Here is a 27046-nt window from a genome sequence, read left to right as displayed (position 1 = left end):
ATTCAAAAAACAAAGCTAAGAGACTGCGTATTTGATAATTATTAGAAGCAGCGGCAGCTTGGGTGAGTGATAGATGAATGCATTAACTTTTGTCCATACATAGTCTGCTTACTATGATGTAAATCTTATGATTATTACTGAATTTGTATGTTTTTTTTGTATAACATAACGTTTGGCAATTCAATGATTTTATTTTGCATATCCAATTATTTAGCAATCCGTTTGGCTTAATTATCAAAGTTTGCAAGGTGTTGATGAAATTTGATGACAAGCATTAGCGCATTACTATAAAGTAGTGATGTTTCGCAGATCGAAAAAATTACTGAAATAATCAAACGAGTATTTTTTTTGTTCAGAAAATATAAGTACTAATAACATATGGAAAAAAAAATCGTATTTTAAGCAAAACTTGACACAAACAATATAGGATATATCTTTTTTTGACCAATGTATAGGACAATTAACTCTCCATCGCAACACTTTACTCCACTATTCCTGTTAAACTTGTGATTTTTACCGTTCGTATTATATTATGTTCCCATTTGTACTGCCCCTTGCTATTAAGAAGTTAAAACTTTCTGTACTAATATTTAAACAATTGCTGCAATATACAATCAACATCTGGAGAAAGGAATAACCAGAAATGTGAAATAGATAGTCAGGAGTCTCAGGACTCCAGAGAAGAGGCCGAAAATGTGTCCGATTCTCCCCACCTCCACACTATTTATTTCAACGAGGAAAAGATGATAAAAAAAATCTGGAAAACTATAATAAAAGAACAGCAAATCTGAGACTGCACTACACAAGAACATTATACATGGTATATTTTATCCAATCATTTTCATGTGTAAACCTTCACACAGGTACACTAAAAAAGTTAGCTGAACTACAACAGGTGTCATGTATCAACTCCTCTCTGCAGTAAATACCTCAAAGAAAGTAAACAAGTCCCTGTTTTCTCTCTATATCAAGGTATCATAGTTGTTCAAAAACCACTACATATAGTGCAACGCATCTACATAGATTCTCAGTCTTCCCTATCTGAATTAGACGAGGAAGAAGATGATGATGATGCAAGCCCCTTTCCCTTTTTATTAGCAGTTGCTGTTTGATCCATTTCTGCACTTCTGTCAGCATTTGGCTTTTGTAGAAGTTGTAGTTGTTCTTGCAGAACCTGTTAAATGATACCACTAAATTACTGTTTTTCCACCCAAACTATACCCAAGTTCAATGCAGAATTTACTAAATTAGATTATTGAATATAAACCTTAACAGTCAGTATAAGGGAATCAAGAAATTTTAAGGAGTTAATAAACAACTTGAACATCTTTTGGACAAAGAAATTTTAACGACGGTGCAGATAGTAGGTATAACAATGGCAATTAAAAGCAATTTTTACTGTCTGAGGACTAGAACTACAAATATAGGCGTGCAACCTATAAAAAGAGAGGCTTGAAAATTAGATATAACTAGAGTGGAGAGTAAAACTTCAAAAGAAAACCTCTCTGCAATTTCTAATTAGAGTGTACGTGTACGTTTCAGAGAGAAAACATAATGTAATCTTTAGAGAAAACGAGGAGACTCGGGTGAGTGTAATATCTAAAATGAAGATATTAATAAATTGTTGGGAGAGAAAGTGTCAAATGTAGATTGTATATAGTTCACTACAAAAATTTGTAAAAACCAATATATATATATAGGGTTAGGTTCTATGGAGTCCCCTATTTTATTGGAGTCCTTGGAGTCCATATATATATATATATATATATATATATATATTGAGCTTCAAAATTTTGAAAACCCCAAAAAAACATGTTTTAAACTTTACGGCAATCCACCAAGTTGCAATATAATATTTATACAAACTTCAAGTCACGTGTAGTGTGTAAAAGACTGTCAACGATGCAGGACGGACAAGGAGTTTCAAAAAGCCAGGAAACATAAGATGAGATAAAAAACAAGGGGATCAAAATTAAGATTTAAGTAAAGAAAGTCTAAATTGACCAAATGTCAGATATTCATCTCATAATTTTCATAAACTGTTTTAATTTTAAAATTATAATAACCACAATGAACCTGAAATAATCCATATCTGAGGATAATTTTAAGACTTATTCCCTTCTACAAGTAAAGGATAGGTAACGCAAATTAGCAATATATAAATATATACACACATTACATAATTATTTTAATTATAGAATATTTCTCACAATCATATGATTAAAATTCTAACTACTTCATATAATAATAGATATTAGTAGTTTAAAGCTAAACAAACTCAATAGCTCATCAAAAGTTAACCCAGTCTAATCCTGAACGATTACTTGGATAATACCACAAAACTATTATAATCTTTCAATTGGGAATATTCACACGCATTTACAACCAATAAATACCAAGTCCTCTTCCTGCCAAGTTTCTGAACACACAAGCTATAAGGCTTTAAACCGTCATATGCAGTTTAACTTGCAGAGGGATATGTTAAAGGGCAGAATGGTGAAAGGGAAAAAAATTAACTTAAAGCGTTCACCACATCAGAACAAGATATTTAATCCATGTATTACACTTATAAGATAAACAACACAATGAAGGATATCCCACTGAAAAAGAAGTTCATCATACCTCAATTTGCCGTTGAATTAGTTTTCTTTGCTCTTCCAATTGAGAGTCTGATATATATCTATTGCTACCAAAATGCTGTTCAAATTTCGCATCAATATCAAAAGCCTGAGAGGAACTGGGGGTGGGCTTTGGAAACTGAGGGAAAGAGAATTCTGCAGGTCCACCCACGGTTGCAAATTGAGGTTTCAGTGTGTTGGGTCCAGAAGAAGTTTCTCCGCTAGGATTCCCAATGCTAGAGCCAGCCTCAGATCTGTCTGTTTGCAGAGGTAAAGCGTATCCAGGGGACCTGCAAAAAGACAAATTAACTATTTTAGGGATAAAAAAAATCAGATGCAGTCTTGCATGGATTGGCCAGTATATATGAGTTCAGATAATCAGACGTGTTAAAGTATATTCATTACAATTTTTACATGTTTGAGCTAAGAAATTTTCAATTGGTATACAGATAGTTTTCCTAATGCATTAACTCGTATTTAAAGGGTGAACTCATTTAAGTAGGAAGGAAAAATGAGTTATTATTATTATGTGCTTATAGAAGAAAGACGGGTAGGTTTATATCTTCAATTTAATATCATACAAACAATATTTAATTCCTTGGCTGTGTTTGGTGAAGGAGATCTTCACAAGTGGCTCGGTGATAAACTGACGAAATCATCTTTAACCATAATACAAACAAGCAACCAGTCACTTTCCGATATATGAAAGTGTGGATCTTCTGATTTTGAAGTTAACAAATAGATAGAACAACATCACTATCTGATTTCCAGATCATATATTTGCTCCACAATTTGTTCTTGTTAACCAACCTCCTTACTAGTTAATACCCAAATATTACATGCAGAAATGACCACAGATCAGTCTCGGATCATTTAAATAAGGCCTGATGACCAACATAAAGTAACCAAACACATCCAATGCTGATATATTCATATATTTATATATACATAGATGCATGTGTGTGTAGTCTCCTGTTTTGCTCTATATTGAGTCGATCTTCTATTAAAGAAGTTCAAGCCTTCAACATGAGTTAAGATGAACCTAAGCCATGCTCCCGAAATTTTAAAGGCGAGAAAGTAAAGGAATGTAAAGGGAACTAATTGAAAGGAAAATTAATATGTTTCACTCACTTGCTCCCGAGTTTAAAAAATTATAGAGCAAAATTAATTTCATTAATATGCTCCCAAGTCGGAAGGAAAGTATATAAATGATTGTCAAGTTGCAATTCCATCCTTCCATTTAAAAAGTTATAATTTAAGTAATAAGGGTATATTTGTAATGTTAAGTGTTGTTTAATTAAGGGTATATTTGTAATGTTAAGTGTTGTTTAATTAAACACACCGCTTCCTTTCACTTTTATCCCATTTTTGAAGTGAAAGTTTTAAGGATTAAAAAATATAAAATTTTCACCCCCATTCACTTGCTTTCCTCAAAAAAAAACTCGGGAGCATGAATATGAGTGAATTTTTTTTGCCTTATTTCTTTTTTTTCACTCACTTTTGTGTTTCATCACCTTTTAACACTCGGCAACACGGCGCTAGTTTACTAACAAACCGATATCCATGCTCAAACTCAAAACAAGTTGGCTTTTTAATCTGAGCTCTAGTGTAGGTGTACATAGTTGGACTACCAAAGTTTAAGCGACTAGAGTTAGTTCAAAATTTTCGACCGAGAGTCTAGCCTAAAATGATAACGAGCCAAAAGCCTTGTTCAAGTTCAATTTGTAAAAGAGCTTTAGTAAAGTCGAGCCTTGATAAAGAATCGTTAAGGACAAACCCTTCTACCAACAGCTCGATTCGCCTATAATCTAGCCAGAACAGCTCCTCTTACTCGCGTTGTAAACACTGTAGTTCAAATTTCCGGAAGTGAACACGGTTAATAAAAAAATTTAGCAAGTTGCAACAAATTTGGACAACATATAATTTAAATGGTAAATAAGACGACTCGGATCAAGTTGTATTTCTCTCCCATACTTTTTTCAAGAATCTAGATTCTTCTAAACTCTAATCTCTAACTTATATTCTAATCTAGTAGATTGGTCGTTCTTCAAAATTAATATCTTTCTCACTATATTTCATGGCATGCCCTTAAAAACAAATCCTAAATTGTCTCAAAGATCAGGAGCTTAATACTGTATAAGAAAAGAGTGGGAGGAAAGATATATTTCGTTTTCCACTGCAAATCCACCCAAAAACTTTCTTACAGACTCGGGAACTCCTAGGATAGTTGTACTTTAACTACAGAGTACAGAGTACATGTAACGTAGCCAAAATATTTCATCATTTCATATGATAACTACATTTGTGTCCTTGTGCAACCGCCACATCAATCTTGGATGAAATACAGTGCAGATGCAATCAGTAGCTACAACCTCATCTCACAAGAAATAATTGTGTGATACAATTTATTTCTAAAGAAAGATCTCACCCTTCAAGATTTGCAAAGGACTAGCATAACTATATTTAATAGTGCACACCTGGCATAAATCATACTAGAAATGTATACTACCCTATTTCATCCATTACTCTTCAATCTGACATAGACTATAGGCAAAAATGTCCAGAACATGTAAAACCCAGGTCAAACATGCAACCTTTTGTAAACACGTGTAAGAAAGTGAGAAGAAATACCAGATTAGTGTACTTGGAGATGGGTATACATAAGATTTTTCATATACCGCAGCAGCCGCAGCAGCGGCCCGTAGTCTGGCCTGTTGCGGGCTGATATTAGCATTTGCTGCACCATCACCGTTTGAGCCCTGAGAAGGTGTATTTGACATGTTTGTTCCTGTGCCCCAATAAGATATATTAGCATCAACACAATACGTGAAGCAAAATTCAACATTTTTTTTATCCAAATATCTGAGATTTACACGTAGGTCTGACAAATAGCATTAGAAAAATCATCTAAGAAAGTGAAAATGTAGTTTTTCTTGTGTTCCCGAGTTGGAAAGCAAAGAAAAGAGATTAAGTGCTTTTTCCTCGTACGCTTGTCCATTCATATTATATAGAGGTATGTGGCACCACCAACATGTTCTTAATGTCATAACATGAAGGGTACAGTTGGTTGTACTGAAATTTCATAATTTACCTTCTAGTTATCATTCTAGTGCTTCCCACACTCGGAAATAAAGTTCTGGAGACAAAATCCGCCTTTTTCCACTCCAATATATAATTTCATTTTTCCTTCAGCATACTTATGACACAACATGGAAATAAAGGTGTTCTCCTTTTCTTTTCTTTTATCTAGATAAGACTCGGGATTTAGAAACATGTTAAAGTTGTACGATAACGATCATATATAAAAAAACGTTGCCAAATTATCGATGTCAAGCTATCCTTTATAGGAAATCTTTATCTTTATCCTGACAGTAAACTGTTCAGCCTAAAATGATTATAAAAACTGTGAATCGTCAATTGAAATAGAAGTTCAATCCATCGTTTGGTGGAAAAACAAATAAAAAAGAGGTACGAAGCTTATCCAGTTAAGAGAGCATCAATACCTTGTTGGTGAACATTAGCATGGGAACCAGCTGTACTTGCCCCATTTTCGGATGGCACAACAAGGGCTCGGCAAGTAGGACAAGTGTGTTGCCTCTCTAACCAAGACCGAAGGCAGTGAACATGAAAGAGATGGCCACAAATTAATTTCTTGGCTGTTGTCATCTCCTCGCGACAGATGATGCAGGTTGCATCACTCCTGCACAAATATTAAACAGTCAAAAATATGTAAATCAGTGGGAAGATTGTGAGAGTATCAACATGCAAAAGGCCTAATTACATAAAAGTACTCACGAATCAATCTCTTCTGGTGTAGCATCTGGAAAACGGTCATTCATGTTAGAAGCAATCTTCCGGTAACGAATGTAATCAGCAAAACGGATTTTAAAGTTACGGAAAGTTTCATAAAGCTCCCGGATCAAATGAAGAGGCACTCCATAGTTCCTGAAGAAAACCCAGCGTCATTGAAGAACTACCATCAATTTCTAACACACGACTAGAGACAAGATTAACAGTCATGTGATTTTAAAATACAATAAGAAACAAGTACTACACTAGCGATGATGTTTACCGGCTACAGATGTAAATGATCAAAATATGCATCAAGTGTGAAGGTAGACATACAAAAGTAGCATTTATTTATTCGAAAAGGAATATACATAAAATTCAGAACGCCTCTGAGATTTGTATAAATATTTTAACAATGGTTAACAGAAACAAAAAAATCGTGATATTACTTACATGAAAATTACAAGGAAGAAACACAAGTACAAAGACAAGTGCAGTAAGTCCCGAATCAGTTCAAGGTAAAATGTATAGAAAGCTTTTTGTTCCCACTGTCCTTCCATAAGCATGTCACTGACATAGAATACATATTTTACAAATGTTGATACTGTTGATGTTGCCAAAATCATGTACCTGAAAGACAATGTTTATAGAGATTTAAGTAATAGCTCCAAATTATCCAAATCATACAATCAATAATATGGTAATCCTGGGATAACAAAGTTGTGTTTTAGTCGTCTTAAATAACCCAAAGAGATATATTGTGTGTTTAAGTAACGTTGAACACATCAAAACTGGCATCGCAGTATACATGCACATTAGTACAACAAGACATGCAGAAAAAGAAATGGTGAAATATAAGCACATCCGACAACAGTGTAAGACGGCCAGCATCTGGGAAGTTGTCAATCACCGAAATGGCGATATATATATATATATATATATATATACATATATGAGTTGGGTTCAGTGGACACCCATATTATTTGGAGACCCTGGAGACCTGTATAACTGCCTTAGATTTTTAGGATGTGCAGTTAGAGATGAATACAAAGTGAGAGATATATTAATACTTATAAACCTATATAGTACAACTTTATAAATAGAGTTTCTTCAAATTAAAAAATTTATTACTTTTAAATATAAATAAAAATATAATGCAACATGTAGAATAAAATATTATGTGGAAAAATACATGAATATTTGATTTCCAAGTTGTATTATATCTTTTTATTTAGGTTTAAAAGTAGTACACTTCATAATAATTTTAAGTATTATAAAATTTTATTTTTTTCAAATAATATTTTATTCTGCAAATTGTATTATATTTTTTATTTAGGTTTAAAAGTATTATATTTTAATATTTTAAGTACTACATTCTATTGATAAAATTCTACAATATGTTCTGCACTTTTTTTAATATATTTTTTTATATAATATTTTATTTTGCATGTTGCATTATATTTTTTTATTTAGATTTAAAAGTATTACATTTTATATTTGAAGTACTACACTCTATTTATAAAGTTCTACACTCTATTATTTTAATATATTTTTTTCACATAATATTTTATTCTGAAGTTATATTATATTTTTTATTTAGGTTTAGAAATATTAAATATTTATTTATGCATAGAGTGAGTACTTCAAATTATAAAATGTAGTACTTTTAAATCTAAACAAAAAAATATAATGCAACATGTAGAATAAAATATTACGTAAAAAAATTTATTAAAAAAAGTGCAGAACATATTGTAAAACTTGATAAATAGAATGTAGTACTTAAAATTATAAAATATAATACTTTTATACCTAAATAAAAATTATAATTTAACTTGCAGAATAAAATATTATGTAAAAAAATAAATTAAAAAAATGAAAGTCATAACATATTGTAGAATTTTATAAATAGAGTGAAGTACTTAAAATTATAAAGTGTAGTTCTTTCAAACCTAAATAAAAAAATATAATGCAACTTCCAAATCAAATATTATCTGAAAAATATATTAGAAAAAATAGAGTGAAGAACATATTGTAGATAATTTAGCCTAAATTTATGTGGAATAAGGAAGAAAAAATTACTTAGATGTATGTAAAGTACTACGTGCTCTTAATTTTAGATTTTATTTTATACACATATAATGTAATCTGAGACCTCCATTTCTACCCATCTAACGGCCTATAAATGGGACTCCAGGTCTCCAAATAAAAAACGGACTCCACTGAACTTTTGCATATATATATATATATATATATATATATATATATATATATATATATATATATTTCAAGTAAGATATGCATTTTAACATCTGAGGTGATTTATAAAACACCGAGAAAACAACAAAACCAATTTTCATTAGTTTAAGCAACAAAAGGAAGTGTGAGGGAATCCAGCAAAAGAAACTGGCAACTTCAGTCACTTTTCTCACTTGTTGATTTTTCTTTTAACCAAGAACAGTCACCATTCGAGGAATAACGAATCAACTTGTGAAAATTGACACACGCGAAACAGCGAAACAGACACACGCGAAACAACTACAAATCCCATTGATGTACACTATCCTCTTTCAAATTTTAGTAAACATTAAGCTCAATGTCATGGCTAAAATTGTAACTAAACACCTAATGGTCAATAAATGGTAAAGGCCATGGGAATTAAAGTCATATTACAAATGCTAATCCGACAAAATTTTATGATTAAATCTATGTTTCTAAATCAGACAATCTAAGAATCATTTTAATATTTGTTCATAATAAGTTTAGAAACAGATATCTAGTAAAAATTTAAATTTTTACCGTCAAACAAACATATCATGGTGTGAAATTTCAGCAAAGAAAGATTGTAAGAAGACTACAAAAAAAGGCAGGGGAGAAAAGTTGTGTAGAGAAGATGTCTAACATACTACTTTCTGGATTTACTCACAAGCTACTTGTTAGTAACAAGTGCTTCCTTCTGTGGCAGAATATTAAGAACAAAATTTCCCAATAAACCCATTAATATAACAATGACCGCTATATTATGCAGCTTTTTATTTTTATTTTTTTGTTAATTTATTCAAGGAGTATTACTAGGAGAGTCAATATTTCATCACTAAAGATATGCCGACATTTGCAAACTTGAACAATAATAGCTATGACTTCCTTAGAGGCTTAGATAATCATGCATCGCAAATTTGTTTCAACGTTATCAAGGACAAAAAAAATCATTCATAAATGCTCAACTTAGAAAAACAGTGTAGCATATTAACTCAGTGGGAAAAAAATATATAATAGTAATTATTAACTTACTCGAAGGCAAAAAAGAGAGAAACTGACGCCTGGCGGGTCTCTATTAAATACTTAACCGAATTGTACAGAAAGAGACTGTCAAGTAGAAAAAGGAACCCCATGAAAGAGACAATCCGGATATGAGACAACATGGGAACTGACGGAGTCGTTTCAATATATTCAACTCTCTTCTGAGCCAACCAATGCAAAGCCTTTATCAACAAAAGAGCCGTAACCATAGAAAGAAAGGTAACCGAAAAATCCTGACGGAAAATAGTAATAGCAAAAAGTATCTCCATCACTTCCCGCCATGACTGCTCATTAAGCCTTTCAACCTCCGCTTCCCGAAGCGACCCAAGGAAAATCTTCTTAGTGAGTTGCCACAATATGCACATCACAACCAGGCCCATATTAAGCAGAAGCACCAAACTGACCTTTGAAGTCGATAAATAAACCATTGCCGGATAAAACTGCTGGCGACTACTAAAAGCATGATAAACAACAGCTAGGGTAGCAATTAAGCTAACCCCTGCATACGTTTGTAACCTCATCATCTTTGACCTATACAACTACCACACTGCATCATAAACAAAACAATCCTATTAGAACTATCAGTTGGCACATACATTTACATATACAACTAAATATGAATAAAAAAGCCTCAATCGTAAAATTCAATCAAAACGAAACACATTGATCATCTAAAATAAATTATGCTAAAATTCCAAAAACACACACAATAACACTAATTAATCAGAATTTCACAAAGATGCTCAAATCAATGAGTACTTCTGCAAATGAAATCTAGAAAATCAATAATTAACCAAACGCGATAAAAACACAAACAACATACAACATATAATAATAAAATCAGCTGAGTGATGAATAAAACGATATTTAACCTAAAAATTAGTATGGACTGAAATAAACAGTACATAATTAGATATAGAGATTTATAATAATATGATATGATACCTGATGTGTATTTTGGAGTGGATAATTCAGATTCGCTTCGAAAAGAAACCCTAGAATTGAAATTGAAGCATGATGATGATAATACAATTAGGGGAATTAAATTAATTTGAGGTATTGGATTCAAATTGACCTGTGTATTGTATTCTCGGGGAGGAAGGGTTGAGGACGGATGTGTATGTGACTCGTCACCGGTGGGAATCTGGTCCAATGGGGTTTTACCACGTGTATCGGCCTTTTTTTTTGATTTATTGGTCAAGTGTATTTAAATAATAGTAATACTGAGTTTTCCTGAGAAAATAATAATAATAATAAAACTGAGTTTTGTTTTCCCTTAAGTTTTCGGTATTTTAATATATCACAGGGCTGAGTTCTATGGAGTCCACCTTTTTATCGGAGTCCTCGGAGTCCATCTACGTTCTGCAAATAAAATATATTGTAAAACGTGTTATTTTGCAAAACATGTTACACAAATAGCATAACTTCAACAAAATCATGCAAATCTCATATATTTACGGTACAATAAGTATGTTCTGCAATATGTTCTGCAACATGAACATTTATGTTCTGCAAACTAAACATGTTTTGTAGAATATATATTTTTGCAATGTTCTGCTTGTAAAATGTATGCAATCTACAAGATTTTTGATAGAATAGTGATGTTTGTCGAAAAATAATATGTTTTGCAATATTTTAAGCTATATTTTACTTGCAGAACATATATGGACTCCGAGGACTCCAATTAAAGGTGGACTCCATAGAACTTTACTCTATCATATTTTACTACTATATAAACATGTTCCTTTCAATTTAAGTCTACAGTGAATAAAATTAAGGGATAAGATATTATTTCGGAATTAACACACATTATTTTACGTATTATGCTTTAAATTGGGGTTTTCATGAAACAGACTCGATATGGGCAGAAATGGACGACTCATATTAATTATAGGTGTATAAAATAAAACCTAAAATTAACTGTATTACTTTACATAGATCAAGTAGTTTATTTTTCCTTACTCAATATAATTTTTTTATCTATAACATTTTTTTGTTTATGCATAAAAAAAAATTTGTCATTTACTCTACATCAAATATATTACGCAATAATTTTAATTAGGCTAAGTTATGTTTTATAACTCTATTTTTGAATATAATTTTCAAATATTATTTGTTTATTTTAAATTATACTCCATTTTTTAGAGAAAATTTTATGGATACCACATTTTTATCGAGACCTCGAAAACTACCTATGAACTGCAATCAAAACACTATAAAATATATTATTTTGTGAAATATGTTCAATGAATATCACTAATTTTTTAAAATTGTTGAAGTTCGTTTAAGTTTAATAAGTACAATGTGAACGTTCTGCAATTTAAACAAATATTCTGCAAACTAAACATGTTTCGTAGGATAAAACTTTTTGTGATGTTCCACATGCAGCAAATGTATGATATTCAAAATTTTGAATAAAATAATCATCTTTGTAAAACATTATTTGCAAAATAATATGTTTTGTAATGTTTTTATGCAAGATTTTAGTTACACAACATAACTGGTCTCCATGGTCTTCAACGAAAACGTGGTCTCCATAGAAATATATTTAGATTTTAAAGTAGCACACTTTATATATAAAAAATCTACAATATGTTCCGCACTCTATTTTTTTAAATATTTCACATAATATTTTATTCTGCAAGTTGCATTATATTTTTTATTTAGATTTAAAGTACTACATTTTATAATGTTAAGTACTACACTCTATTTATAAAGTTCTACGATTGTTTTTGCACTATATTTTTTTAATAGTTTTTTACATAATATTTTATTCTGCAAATTGCATTATATTTTTTTATTTAGGATTAAAAGTACTGAGTTTTTATTTATGTATAAATACTTTTTTGTCATTTACTCCACATCAAATATATTACATTATAATTTTTATTAGACTAAGTTATGAATTAAAACTCTATTTTTAAATATATTTTTCACATACATGTGTTTTGCATGTTAAATTATATATATTTTATTTGGATTTTAAAGTACTACATTTTATTTATAAAAAATCTACACTAAGTTATGCACTATATTTTTTCAAATATATTTTTAACATAATATTTGATTTTGCAAGTTGCATTATATTTTTTATTTAGATTTAAAGTACTACATTTTATAATAGTAGGTACTACACTCTATTTATAAAATTTTGCACTATGTTCTTTCTTTCATTTTTTTAATATATTTTTTCACATAATATTTTATTCTGCAAGTTACATTATATTTTTTATTTAAGTTTAAAAGTATTATATTTTATAATTTTAAGTACTAAATTCTATTTATAAAGTTCTACAACATGTTCTGCACATTATTTTTTAATATATTTTTTCATATAATATTTTATTCTGCATGTTGTAATATATTTTTTATTTACAATTAAAAGTACTAAATTTTATGATTTGAAGTACCACGCTATATTTATAAAATTGTACGATATGTTATTCACTCTATTTTTTTAATAAAATTTTCACGTATGATTTTAATCATGTTACAATTTAAACTACTTCACTATATTTACAAAGTTCAGCACTCTATTTTTTTAATATATTTTTAACATAATATTTATATACATTTTACATTACATTTTTTACTTAGGTTTATAAGTAATATTAAACGTGTTAATCGTGTCTCTCACTTAGCTTTACCCCACAATCTTACAAAAATATAACGGTAGTTATATAGGTCTCCAGATCTCCAGGTCTCGAAATAATATTATTCTCCACTGAACTCAACTCTCTCTCTCTCTATATATATATGTATATATATTGCTCGGAGAATACATTATGGGGAAAAGACGATAATTTTACAACTATGAGAAGAAGGATGGGTAAAAAATCAAAATACCCACCATCTGGGGCTGGCGCCCAAAATACCATTTGGCGGGAGGGAGTGCTCATTTTACCCACTCAACACGAATTACCATCATGCGCATTTCATTTTTAAAAAAAATTGCAAAGAATACGCATGTCTGACATGCGTATTCACTGTTAGTAACAGTGAATACGCATGTCAGACATGCGTATTTTTTGTAAATTTTAAAAAAAGAGAATACGCATCTGTAAAATGTACAGTTCATTGATATTTTTGGCAGTACTTCCGCCGGTGGATATTCTGGGTAATTGAAGTTGAAAAGTGTTGTATTTTGGGCATTGTTTCAAGAGGGATAGGGCAATATGTGATCACCAAGATTAGATTAAAAGTTAGTGATGGGAGACATGTCAAAAATGAGGATATTTTTATCTGTGGGTTAGAAAAAACAAAGGAATATAAAAATCTGATATATTCCGGTAAATATGCCTCGTGTGAATGCAATCACGGTTCTGATTAACATAAACTCTCATTTTTATTAATATTTTTAATGTATTATATTAATCATTCTAACTATTATTTATTTTTATCACATACTATTTTTATCGTATACACCGTTAAAGATTTTCACGAAAACGGTCTCGCTATTCTTCAGACTAGAAGCATAATATGCGTATATTTTACCTTCCCATGCACTATCCTAGACGGGATAAATAGAGTAGGTTTGTTTTGGTTTAGTTTTGTTTGATTAACAAAAAAAATAGTTTTGTTTTTATAATTATTTAAACAATAATGATATAATTGTTTCATCGTACGAATGTGAGGCAATAGGAAAACAAAACATCATTTTTAATTACCCGGTCAGTATGAAATAAAATTTAATTTTTTAAAATGAACTTATCCACGTTCAAATTATATTTGACAAAATTCAAAAATTCGACATTCATATATATAATATAATGTATTTATCTTACTTTTAGTTAATGTACATACTACCTTAAGCATATGCGCTGCACATTGTTTTTACCTTTTTGTATTTATAAAATTTTATCAATTTATTTTTATAAAATTTTAATGTATATATTGTTAGTTCTAATATTGTTTTAATTATTATTTTTTAATTGATTCTAGAGATACTAATTTTATTTTTGTTTATTTAAATAAAATTAGTCTTTATTAAGTACGAAACTCGGTAGACAAATTATATATATATAGTGATACTCCACGAGAAATCCTATTATAATAAAAATTAGAAATTAAAATATTGGCTCGTAAGGGTTGCATCAGTTGGTTAAAGAGAGGATAACAATTCTCTCGGTCACAAGGTTCGAATCACACGGTTTAACCTGGCATGCACCCCAAGAGTAGCACATGCGGGTTATCTACGATAAAAAAAAAATTAAAATATTTTTTTTAATCGAATCAAAATATAACACATATTATATACAGATTGATCGTTATATGAAGGAGAAAAATCCAGTGAAGTCAATTTTTTAAAAAAACTCACATATTGACTGAAAGAATCAAATTATAAAACGAAATAGGTTAGCTGAAATTTTGTGTGGTAAGATGTATTTTAATTCTATGTGATGCCTATAACGAGGCATTAAATATAATTAATCTAAGGATTTAGATTATTTTATAGTTTTCATTTTAAAACTTATTTATATTTGAATAAATGCATATATATATAATTATTATATTTAATTCCAATTCAATTAGTATATCTTTTTAAATAGATATGATGCTTTTATAATCGACTGAGATGGTGATTTTGATAGCCCGTGTACCAAAAATCTATATAGGATCTCCCTTACACTTACTATATAAGAATATATTTTTAGTTCAAAATAATAGTATAATTTTGTTTTAGCTCAGATAAATAGTGTATATTGTTTTGTTTTATTTTAAGATTATTATACCGACGAACAAATTATTTCTAGTTGAGTTTAAAAAAAAACTTATGAATAATATGTATACATAAGTCCTATAATTATATAAACCTAAGTATTGTACCAATAGTATGCTTAACAATTTTTTTAATATTTTCGGTATGTAATGCACCAATATTTTTATTTAAAGGATGTTTATTAATTTGGAAGTGTTAAAAACATATTAAAGTTTGAACAAATTACTGAATTTTGTTTAATTTTATTTCGGCTCTTTCTAGAGTGATGCAATCAGTTTTTGGCGATTTTATACTAAAATATTTTAGAGAAATGACAAAAAGTACTATTTTTTTTAAAAAAAATTGCACTTTCACTATCTTCTAAATATACTTGCAAAAATACAGAACAATTAAAATTAACCAGATATGCAACTAGTTGCATCGAGTTTTTTTGTTACATTTGAGATTAAATGGAAGTGCATAAAATCGTCGAGTTTGCATCTAATTGCATCGAGTTGCAGAAAATCATTTTTTGCAAAAAAAATTGGAAATAATATTTTTGAACAAAATTAATAATTTTTTTAAAAGAAGTAATAGTATTTTTTTGAAAAAAAGTTTCTAAACTTGAATATTTTTCAAAAAAGCCTAAAAAATATACACTTTCGATGTCCTTGTTTGTCTAAGTGTTATTTTTTGTAATAATAGCTCATATAAGTTAAATTATATGCAGTCCACTATTTCATTGGAGTTCTTGGAGTCCATATATTTTCTGCAAGTCACATAATATTTTTTGAATGATGTTCTACAAATACCATTTTTTATTAAAAATATTGCAGATTGCATAAATTTTACCAGTAGAATATTGTAAAATATATTATTTTATAAAACATAGTTGGTTTGTAAAACATAAATGTTCATGTTGCAGAACATACATGTTTAGTTGCAGAACGTATATATTATACATGTTTGGCATTTCCGTTTAGCTCACTTTAGTATACTTAAACTCGTAACTACCTATGTTGAACTGTTTGGGGTTCATATTACCAGTAACTTGTTGATATATAATAAGCTCATAAGTAAAAAGTACGTGACCAAGTACTTTTCTTTCTTCACTTATCCCTTCTCTACCCTAAGCGTCTCTTTCTCACATATTTCCCATATGTCCTTTCTGTTTATTTAGCGCTCAAATACCGTCTGATCTCTCTATACTTCCAACTTCGAATCGCGTCAAGATATCTCCCCCCTCTCTTGTATGTATGTGTGTGTAATTTCTAGTTTTGTTAAAAATAGAAAACCTGTTTATTTTATCATTTATGATGTCAATGGTCTGTGTAAATGTCAAGGGCGCAATCGAAGATACGGCGACGGAATCAACCATTAGGTGTGGCTCCTCCAGTATGTGCGACTCATTTTGTATCATTTGCTGCTAAATGGGGAGATGAAGAACACGGTTTATTTGTGAGGATATGTTATGGGGAGGTTGTTAAAGGCAGCGAGCCTAACACCACATTGAACAAAGAAGGTTAGAACGCTGTATACCGACAATTTGCTTCTCTTTCAGAAAAGGATCCCGTTTGTGATTTAAGAAAACTAAAGAATCATTGGAATGCGATGAGAGAAGATTAAAAAAAAATTAGAAAATTGAAGTTTGGGCAAACTGGTCTGGGATGGAACGAGTTGACAAAATAACTTGAAGTATCTGATGAATGGTGGAAGGAGAAAAGTAAAGTAAATTTTTATAATTATGTTAGTTTAGTTTAGTTATTCTCATGCTCTTTCGAGTTTGTCGATAATTACAATTCGATTTTGTAATCATTTACGGGGTTATCAGATCATTGTAGTTTTTATAATAGTATTCTGTATAATGTCGATTATTGTTCAAAGTTTTTTCATTAGTTATGTATGTATTCGTATGTTTGTATGTTAGTGTATATGTTAAAATTTGTCTGTAGGTGGTTGTATATAATTAGCAGTCAAATTGATTATGGGATGTGCTCCAAATGTTAAATTTAGTGGCTGTTTTTGAGTTTTCATTCTGATTAGCTTGCTCAAGATGTAATGCAGGTTCAGGTGCAACATTTGATATCTATGATCAATTCTTTTTTCCAATTGCATTCCTAGATATTGGTTCGGGTTGACTATGTAGCCAATTGGCCTATGCCATTTAAGATAGTTATGAACTTCAAGCAATCATATTTGGTGATTTTTTTAGGTCATGTTTGTTGCTGAATTATCAGGAAATAGAGAAAATGATTGGCAAGGTATCATTAATATACTTCTCGAAGAAAAATTTCAACATATTTAGTAAACATGACTAATATTTGATAATGTATTAATAAGAAATTGATCCATGAGGGTATGTCGTGGGTTGTAGCACCATATCTTGCAAGAGTACCGCTGGAACATGTAATGAAGACCGCACCTTGGACGAAGAAATCGTCGTACTTAGCGCTATGCCAGAAGTTGATGCTCGCAGTGACTTGTAATTTTTAACTCAACGGTACATTCTCAACCTTGGAAATAAAACTCTTTTTTTAAAGGCGCGCGGCAACGAACTCCGGTATGGCCAATTACAGTATAACTTCAAGCACTTTAAAGGTCCATGAGGTTCATTTGATAGGCAATGAAAGTTACTTTTACTAATTGTAATTTTATGTTGAATGATTTGTTTGCTATATTGTAGTGATTGTGTCAAGTTGAATGTATTATTGTAACACGTGTTTGTAAAATAGTGGTCGACTGTTTTAGTGACTGACTTTTACATGATAAGGATTTTCAAATCTACTTTTTTTAAAGTAGTATGATTTATCCTGTTTGTACTGTGTTCAAATGTGACTACTATATGTTACTCTGTAACTATCAATCTGTACCGTGAATTATTCAACTTGTATGTCTAATTATTTCCTTATGTGTTCCTGTATGTTTATATATATCAGTTTTATTTTCTTCATCTTCACATTCAGCATAAGCCATAGCCTCTCAAATGGATCCATATGGTTATAACCCTTTTGGTTATAATAATTCTCAAGGTCAGACTTCTAATACATTTGATCCCTTTACTTATAATACTGAATGTGCGTTTTTTTTCTTTCAAATGTAGAGTTTTCTTATATATTTAATCATTTCCCTAAATACCGTGAATTGTTTAACTTGTATGTCTTATTTTTTCCTTATGTGTTTTGTATGTTTATATATACCAGCTTCATTTTCTTCATATTCACATTCAGCATAAGCCATAACCTCTCAAATGGATCCATATGGTTATAATCCTTTTGGTTATAATAATCGTCAAGGTTAGACTTCTAATATATTTAATCTATTTGCTTATAATAATGAAGGTGCATCTTCTTTTCATTCAAATGTAGAGTCTTCTTATATATTTAATCATTTCCCTCAATATTCCTACGAAAATAATTTTTCTATTGAGTCAAACAGTGCATATCAACACGGTTTTGAAATTCCAAATAAAATTGAGGAAGATGCGAATCTAATTTTTTGGATTGACAAACGGCTTGTCGTGCTGCTGCTTACATATTGGTGTGTTATTATGCACGTTTTGTGTAAAAAGAGATGTGTCATTATTCAATTTGAACGGGAGGTAAATTAATTGATGAAATAATGAAATAGAATGAAAGTCGTCGTATGTCTAAAGATATTTTTGTAAGTTTTGTTGAACATTAGTAGATCGTTATGGATTGGTTCCCAAACAAGGCATGCCTGAATATGAGGAAGTAGGGATCTTCTTAATGACTGTTGCGCATGGGTGTGAAAATCGTTTAAGGCAAGAAACGTGGAATCACTCTGCAGAGACTATTAGTCAACATTTTCATTATGTTCTACAAGTTGTTTGCAGTCTGACAAGTGATTACATTAAACCAGCTTCAAATTATAATACTGTATGTGGTTATCATACACCTCAACATGGACAATATTACCCATATTTTGAAGTAAGTGTATATATTTATATCCAAATATTTCATGAATTTTGTTGATAAAAATTAATATTATTTAAATATGAACTGCATGATGCTATTGGAGCTATTGATGATACTCATATTAAATGGTGAGTAAAATAAACAAAGCATACACCCTATTTTAGTCAAAAGGGATGCACCACTAAAAAAATTGTAGCAATGTGTGATTTTAACTTGTGTTTTACTTTTGTTTGGGCGGGGTGGGAAGGTGAAGCACACGATAGTCATATTTTAAATAAGGTTACAACTCAAGGGAATCTGAATTTTTCACATCCAAATGGGAAAATTTTCTATTTTGTAGATGCAGGTTATGCACAAAAAAAGATAGATGGCTCCGTACAAAGATCAAACATTAGATACCATTTTGCAGATTTTGTCGAGGTGATGGCAGCGAACTTGTACCACGAAATCCTAAAGACAAATTTAATCATCTTCGTTCTTCTTGTAGAATGGTTATTGAGCGAATATTCGGGGTGTGCAAAGCTAGATTTGCTATTTTAGCAAATATATATGCCGATGTATAAGATAGATACGCAAACTGTAGTGACAACGCATTTCGTACAACCGAAAGAGAAAGTTACATTCCGCCGAATTCTACTACAACAATTAATGAGAATCGAGAGACCGGGATAGATGAAACTGACAATGCCAGTAGGTGGATTGCGCTTCGTGACAGTATTGCTAATAGTATTCATAATATAGCATAAATGTTGTAATCTCTCGATACATTTATTTTGGTATTGTAATAATTAAATAAAAAGTATAATTTTAACTAAATGATATATTTCTATATTCAATAAATTATTATTAAAAATTTTAGAAAATTATAATTTATAAGTTATTTTACTAAACGCCCCGCTTTATTTATAAATGAAACATCAAAACACCAAAATTAATTTATCTGTTAAAAATTACTTATTACATATACGTCACTTATTGCACTTAAGTTATAAATTATTTATTTTAAAATTTTCAAACGGGCTTATTGTACTTGACCAAAATTTATATGATTTTATTGAATTAATGATATTTGGAAAACGTTATTGACATATAGTAAAACATTTTACAGGATTTTTGACGGACAAATAAGCTGAGAGGTAGCTAGGGTTTAAAATAAAAGGATCAATTAGGGTTTTGTTGGAGAATTTGGGGGAAGTGAGAAGAGATGGCGGCTTTCAACGTAGTTCAACGGAGAAGAAGAGCTGCTAGCGCTGATATCAAAAGAGCTAGACACGGGGATCCAGTCACCGGTAAGCTCAAGCAGAGGCCTCAAACTATCCCTATCTCTGGCAAGCGTAAGCGCAAGCTCTTTAAAAAATGGCGCAGGGTACGTTACAATCTCTCTCTCTCTCTCGCCCCCCTCTCTATCTCTCCTCCCCCCCTCTCTCTCCCCCTCTACATCCTTCTCTCTACTTCTCTCTCTATTGAATACACGTGTGTACATGTATGGTAATGTGCTTAAATGATTAAAACAGGACCAGAAGGATGCTATTGCCAAGGGCCTTATTACTATGGAAGATGTCGAGATGGCTGTTGCTGAAGGTATATATGTTTTAAGTGTTTTAAATGCCTTTTAATGATTAGAAACTCAATTTATAGTTAATTAACCTATATATGCATATGAATTGTGAGTAAGGCACATTTTCGGTACCTGAGTATTACATTTGCCATTTCGGTTAGAGGAGTTAAGCTTTGTATACTGGTTAAGTGGTCATCGTAGTTGAAGCTGTCACTGTACTGTACATTATAGTACCACTGGGAATAGTTGAAACTTCAAATGTAAACAGGGTTGAAAAAGTTTGAAACACAGTGGAAGTGAAATATAAATATGCGGCAAAGCAATTGATTCCTGAACTATTTTGATTTTATATCATAATATTAGCTGATACATTCTTTGCATTTTTGTATGTCTATGTTCATTAGGTACATCAGAAAAGGTGAACAAAGCTCCGCTAGCCTTCAGTGTGAAGAAGAGTTTGACTGTTAAATCTAAGCGATCAGGGAAGAAAGGTAGATAATTTTATTATCTTTTGTTTACCTTTTTTTATTCATTTAATAATTTATTGTTGTCTTGCAAGTATGAGCTTAAGGTAGAATTATCCTAATAGTGGCACTATTATATTAATCAGCCATTAATGGTAATTCACTTGATGTAAAATTGATACTACGCTTCTCAGTGTGGCTGGGGGGAGGTTGATGTAATTTAGGGAGAAATGCCCATATAATAGTGCTAATTTTATTCCATTCCCACTCTTTATCATTGTTTACAACCAAACAAAGATGGAGTTGCTTTTAGATATGTGTTAAAAGGACTCAAATTTCAGGTAATTAAGAACTAGAGTAGATGTCGAACCATATCTGATCTGAGTTTTATTGTTCTATCCTAGTAAACATATTGGCCTGAGGGCCTGAATAACTTTGACTTAATTAGTATGCTCATTGATATTTTGCCAATTATGGGTTGGTAATTTGCTTAATGCTTAATTAGTATGCTCATTGACTTAAGGATGTTTGATTAGTGGTTGTGTTTCCTTAAATCAGAAACGCAGAGCTAAACCTTTAAAATGATGCATATGCTTCAGCTTCTTTTATTGGCTACTAAATTGGCCTTTAGATAAAATATTCTATTGCCTGGACAAGTACATTAAAATTAAAGGAAGGACGAGACTATTTTTGTTTCTTGCTTATCTATAGATAAAAAAGTTCACAACCTCGTGATAGGCACCATACTGCCTTTGGCATCCCTGCTAAGCACTTCTATATGCTTAAAAAATGTAAAGGATCATTATTTTTGTGTAATACACGTTTAATCATAATTTTGTAACCACATGTATTCATTCTACAGGAAGAAAAGGTAAACCAGAGAAACCGGCTCAAGAGGCTGCAGTAGATGCTATGGAGTTTGTATGATGGTAACAGAAAGATTGAAAAATGTTGGAAAACCATGTAAACCTATAATTTGCTGTATTTATATAGTTGTTATCGTTCCGGTTTTAAAGTTAATGACCACTAGATTTCCTGTTCATTTTTTCGAGCTTGTTTTGAAATGCACTCTTTATATTTTATTTTAGCATGAATAATCTAAAGATTTTTTATGACCAGAAGCATTTATATAGGCACTATTTTAAGAAAGGGGAAAAAAGAAGAAGAAATTGCATAGTAAAGATTCTGTAACTGAGGAGAAAAGCTCAAGGCTATAGTAGAACTTTTGAAAACGAAAAATCATTTGATTCTAACATGTGCAACTTGTTAAATAGTAACTTTGAAAACGAAAAATCATTTGATTCTAACATGTGCTAACTTGTTAAATAGTAAGTTAGGGTGTGTTTGGTATTGCTCTTGCCAAAAGCTTTTGGTAAAATTTAAAAGTTATTTTTCGAAAAAGTATTTTTAGCCTTAAAGCATTTGATTTTTGCTAACAGGACTTTTTTTAACGGCACTTTTTCTAATTTCTAATAGCACACCATTTTTTAAAAGCAATTTCAAACAAAGTCTTATCTATTATATATATAATAGAGCAAGTGGGGGTTTCAATTTGCTCTTCCGGAGCCTTCAATTATATTTGATGCATCCGATATTGTATTTACATTAGCTTTGGCTAATGTTAGATGCGAAAAATATTTTTGATCTTTTAAAATTGTATGTGTGGTTGCACTATCTGCCAAACAAAAAGATTCCTCATCTTTTATAGCACATGATGAGAGGTTGCTGGTCATATTTCTTCACGAAAAATAAAATAAAATTAAAAGTAGAGGTAAAACATCTCAAGTACTTCATTAAAGAAAATTACAGAAGCAACTGATAAGGATGATTATCATAGTTCAAAAATTAAGTACTAACAATCCAAAATAAATAAGGAAAACGTTCAACAAGCAAGTAAGGCCTTTCTTAATTATTCTTAGGCTCATCACCACCAAATTTAGGCATATTCACATCGACATCTTCAAAGAAATCACCAACTTCCATGTGATTAAAGGCCGAAGGATCAACTTGGCCATCACTTCCAAGATGTGCTTCAAGATGAGCAATCCCCAAAGGATCATTCTGTTCGGTGAAATTAGTTTCAACATTTTTCAAAGATGCTTGATATAGGTCAGCAAAGTGCTTGGAGGTACGACATGTACTTCTCCAATGACCTTTCATTCCACAACGGCTACAAGTACTTTCACCCTTTTTAACCATCGTACTTCCCTCGGGTTTCTCCTCATTTGTTTTCTGTTTTTGATAGTAAGGCTTCCTTTTAAAGTGGGGGCGATTTTGTTGATTTCGGCCTCGACCACGCCAAAATCCATGACCACGGGCACGCCCACGTCCACGTCCATATCCATGCCCACGTCCACGTCCAAATGATTTATTATCTCTATATTCATTATTAGTCACCGCATTCACTTCAGGGAATGGTGTTGAGCCAGTGGGACGTGCTTGATGATTTTTCAGCAAAAGTTCATTATTTTGTTCAGCAAGAAGCAACACAGAAATAAGCTCAGAATATTTCGTGAATCCACGTTCACGATATTGTTGTTGCAAGAGCATATTATTGGCATGGAAAGTGGAATATGTTTTCTCCAACATATCTTTATCGGTGATATTCTCGCCACATAATTTCAATTGAGATGTAATTTTGAACATGGCAGAGTTATACTCGCTCACACTTTTATAATCTTGCAATCGCAAGTGTAGCCAATCATAGCGAGCTTTAGGAAGTATCACCGTTTTCTGGTGATCATATCTTTCTTTGAGATCTTTCCAAAGAGTTGATGGATCTTTAATAGTCAGATATTCAGTTTTCAAGCCTTCATCAAGGTGATGGCGAAGAAATATCATGGCCTTTGCCTTGTTGTTATGGATAAGAAATCAAGGTTATTACTTGCTGTATTTAATACTAAGATTCGGGAGCTCAAGGCCTTTAATGGCTGCTCTCGTGTTTCGTGACTCAATCTGCCTTAACAAGATGCCTACGTACCTTGCTGATTGCCAAGGATCAAGTCAAAAAACGTAGTTCTGATTGGTGGGGGTGAGACCCCTTATATAGATGTGGGAGTCCTTGAATTGGACTTGGTATAGGAGACTTGGTGGACAAGCCTCTGAATTAGGATAGACTTAGGAGTCCTAGGAAGTAGGAAGCTGATCCCTTATCCTTTTAGGTCCCCTTGAGGCTAATCTATAAGGATTTATATCCTTATCGGGACTCTTCTCAATAGCTGATTTTTCCCTTATTAATTAATTACGAAATTAATTAATAATCAGGGCTTTTGGGCCTTTTTTATTCCACCAGGCCTGATCTGGTCCATTAGGCTTAACCTTTCTGGTCTGAGTTTCATATATCTTTTTATTGGGCCTAGCAGCCCACAACTTGTACAATTAATGCAGTATTTAATTATACAATCATAATTTATTTATCCCTATCATTTGCCCCCCAACTTTTGGGAAACATTGAATAGGTTTCGCAGAAGTTAAGTCTATTTGTTCCCTTACAGGGTTTCGTTTTTCCGTAAAGTGTGGAGCGACCTACACGTTTACAACGAATTTTTCCTTTTATTTAGGAAATATTTTGATTTCCAGGAATTTTTCCCTTATTTCCGGGATTTTTCCCTAATTTCTGGATTTTTCCCTAATTTTTCTGGGATTTTCCCTAATTTTTCTGGGATTTTTCCTTATTTTTCTGGGATTTATCCTTAATTTCTGGATTTTTCCCTTATTTTCTGGGATTTATCCTTAATTTCTGGATTTATTCCTTAATTTCTGGATTTTTCCCTTAATTTCTGGGATTTATCCTTAATTTCTGGAATTTCCTCTTAATTTCTGGGATTTATCCTTAATTTTCTGGATTTATCCGTAATTTTCTGGATTTATCCGCAATTTTCTGGATTTATCCGCAATTTTCTGGATTTATCCGTAATTTTCTAGATTTATCCGCAATTTTCTGGATTTATCCGTAATTTCTGGTTTAAAATGCATACAAAATTGATTAGGATGCAGAAGAAATTGATCAGGATTCAGCCAAATCGATCAGAATTCCTGCTCGATTTCGATCAGGATCCTGATCGAATTAACTCAGGATCTTACACTCTGGTCGACAGGATTCCTGATCGATTTCGATCAGGGCTCTGATCGAATTGATCTTCAAAGTGACACCCTAGTCGACTGTTACACGTGCTTAATCGATCAGGATTCCTGATCGATTTCGATCAAGACTCTGATCGAATTAAGTGATTTTCTATCATTCTGATCGAATGGAATATCGATCAGGATTTTCTTCTGTGTCGATCAGGACTCTGATCGATCTTAGGGGATTTCTTCCCTCCTGTTCGAATAATATATCGACCAGGATTCTCTTCGGTATCGATCAGGACTCTGATCGATCTTAGGGGATTTCTTCCCTTCTGTTCGAATAATATATCGACCAGGATTCTCTTTTGTATCGATCAGGACTCTGATCGATCTTAGGGGATTTCTTCCCTTCTGTTCGAATAATATATCGACCAGGATTCTCTTTTGTATCGATCAGGACTCTGATCGGATTTAGGGGATTTCTTCCCTTCTGTTCGAATAATATATCGATCAGGATCCTCTTTTGTATCGATCAGGACTCTGATCGGATTTAGGGGATTTCTTCCCTTCTGTTCGAATAATATATCGATCAGGATCCTCTTTTGTATCGATCAGGACTCCGATCGATCCAGTTTAAAACTCTGGTCGATTTTTGACCATTCATTTTCCATATGAGCTTCTAGATTATTCCTGATATTTCTAGTAGACGGGCTTTTAGGTTGGGCCTGGCTAAATGGGCCTAGAAACGCCTCGTATTCCGAGCTTTTCGCCTATATAAGTGTAGTGTGAAGTGAGAATCCTCACTTCACTTCTCATTTCTCATTTTCTTCTACAAACTTCTCTAGAGTTCTCCCTTTGAGTAGGCGATTTCCGGCGAGCACACAGCCACCGTAGCTCCACCATTCTCAAGTATTTCTGGGTTTCAAGCTTTTAAACGAAGTATATCAATGGCGGACCGCGACTTGGCTCGTTTGCAGAAGATGAATGTCTCTAAGAGAGGTACAAACATTCAAATTCAATCTCCATATACTTCTCTCATTGACATTATTAACTCGAGAGGTGATGAATATCCTTCTCTATCTGAGTTAGATTCGTATAATCATGGTAACACTTTTCATGAGTTAGATGGTAGAATAGAGTCTATGAACACCCTGTACAGACTTCCACCCCACCTTAGGATCACTCCAGCCGCCCCTGGGGATAGGACTTGTAATTGGGAGGGGGATACTCTGTTCATTTATCGAGGAGCCCTGACCGCAGGTCTTAGGTTCCCATTTCACGAATTTATTCCTCGTTTACTAGCCGATGTACGAATCAACCCTTGTCAACTCCCTCCTAACGCCTGGAGGAACATTATCTGTTTTATGGTCCTTTGTCTCAGGAATAGCTTTCCTCTTTCCGTAGCAGTCTTTAGGAAAGTTTTCCAATTCTATAATAGTTCCATGAGTCAGCCGGGCTGGGTTTTAATTCGCCAACGGCCCAAAATTCCCCATATCTTTGACAGTAACTCTATAGTTGAGAACAACCCTAAATGGAGGGATGAGTTTGTCAGGCTGACCTGGGCTGGGGGTGATTGGGCCACACTCTTCCGTAGGCCATTTTGCAAAGTATCAGATGGT

General features: G+C 31.9%; 3 protein-coding genes across 3 annotated transcripts; 1 reads left to right on the top strand and 2 right to left on the bottom strand.

Moving 5' to 3' along the window:
* Window positions 1-766: 766 nt before the first annotated feature.
* LOC141689931 (ERAD-associated E3 ubiquitin-protein ligase HRD1B-like) lies at window positions 767-10851 on the bottom strand. The gene is made up of 8 exons (XM_074494464.1): window positions 10650-10851; window positions 9696-10251; window positions 6861-7037; window positions 6414-6563; window positions 6122-6318; window positions 5250-5406; window positions 2623-2908; window positions 767-1174 (listed from the first exon to the last, which is right to left on the bottom strand). Exons 2-8 carry the CDS (start codon window positions 10226-10228, stop codon window positions 1028-1030), a joined length of 1647 nt encoding a protein of 548 aa, XP_074350565.1. The 5' UTR covers window positions 10229-10251; window positions 10650-10851; the 3' UTR covers window positions 767-1027.
* A 9614-nt stretch (window positions 10852-20465) lies between these two features.
* Window positions 20466-22447, top strand: LOC141692348 (uncharacterized). The gene is made up of 4 exons (XM_074497155.1): window positions 20466-20703; window positions 20852-20918; window positions 21300-21386; window positions 22222-22447. Exons 1-4 carry the CDS (start codon window positions 20542-20544, stop codon window positions 22284-22286), a joined length of 381 nt encoding a protein of 126 aa, XP_074353256.1. The 5' UTR covers window positions 20466-20541; the 3' UTR covers window positions 22287-22447.
* An 817-nt stretch (window positions 22448-23264) lies between these two features.
* On the bottom strand, window positions 23265-24200 carry LOC141691925 (uncharacterized). The gene has a single exon (XM_074496675.1). It carries the CDS (start codon window positions 24198-24200, stop codon window positions 23265-23267), a length of 936 nt encoding a protein of 311 aa, XP_074352776.1.
* Window positions 24201-27046: the final 2846 nt, after the last annotated feature.

The sequence above is a fragment of the Apium graveolens genome, chromosome 10 (assembly GCF_009905375.1).
Source record: "Apium graveolens cultivar Ventura chromosome 10, ASM990537v1, whole genome shotgun sequence".
Taxonomy (NCBI): Eukaryota; Viridiplantae; Streptophyta; class Magnoliopsida; order Apiales; family Apiaceae; genus Apium; species Apium graveolens.
This window is presented reverse-complemented; position numbering and strand designations above follow the sequence as displayed.

What these genes read in the sequence shown, in the direction of transcription:
- LOC141689931 (XM_074494464.1), bottom strand. Translation starts at nt 10,228, where the DNA reads ATGATGAGGTTACAAACGTATGCAGGGGTTAGCTTAATTGCTACCCTA. An exon ending in TCTCTCTTTTTTGCCTTCGA is followed by an intron (nt 7,038 to 9,695) that starts GTAAGTTAATAA and finishes ATTGTCTTTCAG; the next exon opens with GTACATGATTTTGGCAACAT. An exon ending in ACACCAGAAGAGATTGATTC is followed by an intron (nt 6,319 to 6,413) that starts GTGAGTACTTTT and finishes ATATTTGTGCAG; the next exon opens with GAGTGATGCAACCTGCATCA.
- LOC141692348 (XM_074497155.1), top strand. Translation starts at nt 20,542, where the DNA reads ATGGCGGCTTTCAACGTAGTTCAACGGAGAAGAAGAGCTGCTAGCGCT. An exon ending in TCTTTAAAAAATGGCGCAGG is followed by an intron (nt 20,704 to 20,851) that starts GTACGTTACAAT and finishes TGATTAAAACAG; the next exon opens with GACCAGAAGGATGCTATTGC. An exon ending in CGAGATGGCTGTTGCTGAAG is followed by an intron (nt 20,919 to 21,299) that starts GTATATATGTTT and finishes TATGTTCATTAG; the next exon opens with GTACATCAGAAAAGGTGAAC.
- LOC141691925 (XM_074496675.1), bottom strand. Translation starts at nt 24,200, where the DNA reads ATGATATTTCTTCGCCATCACCTTGATGAAGGCTTGAAAACTGAATAT.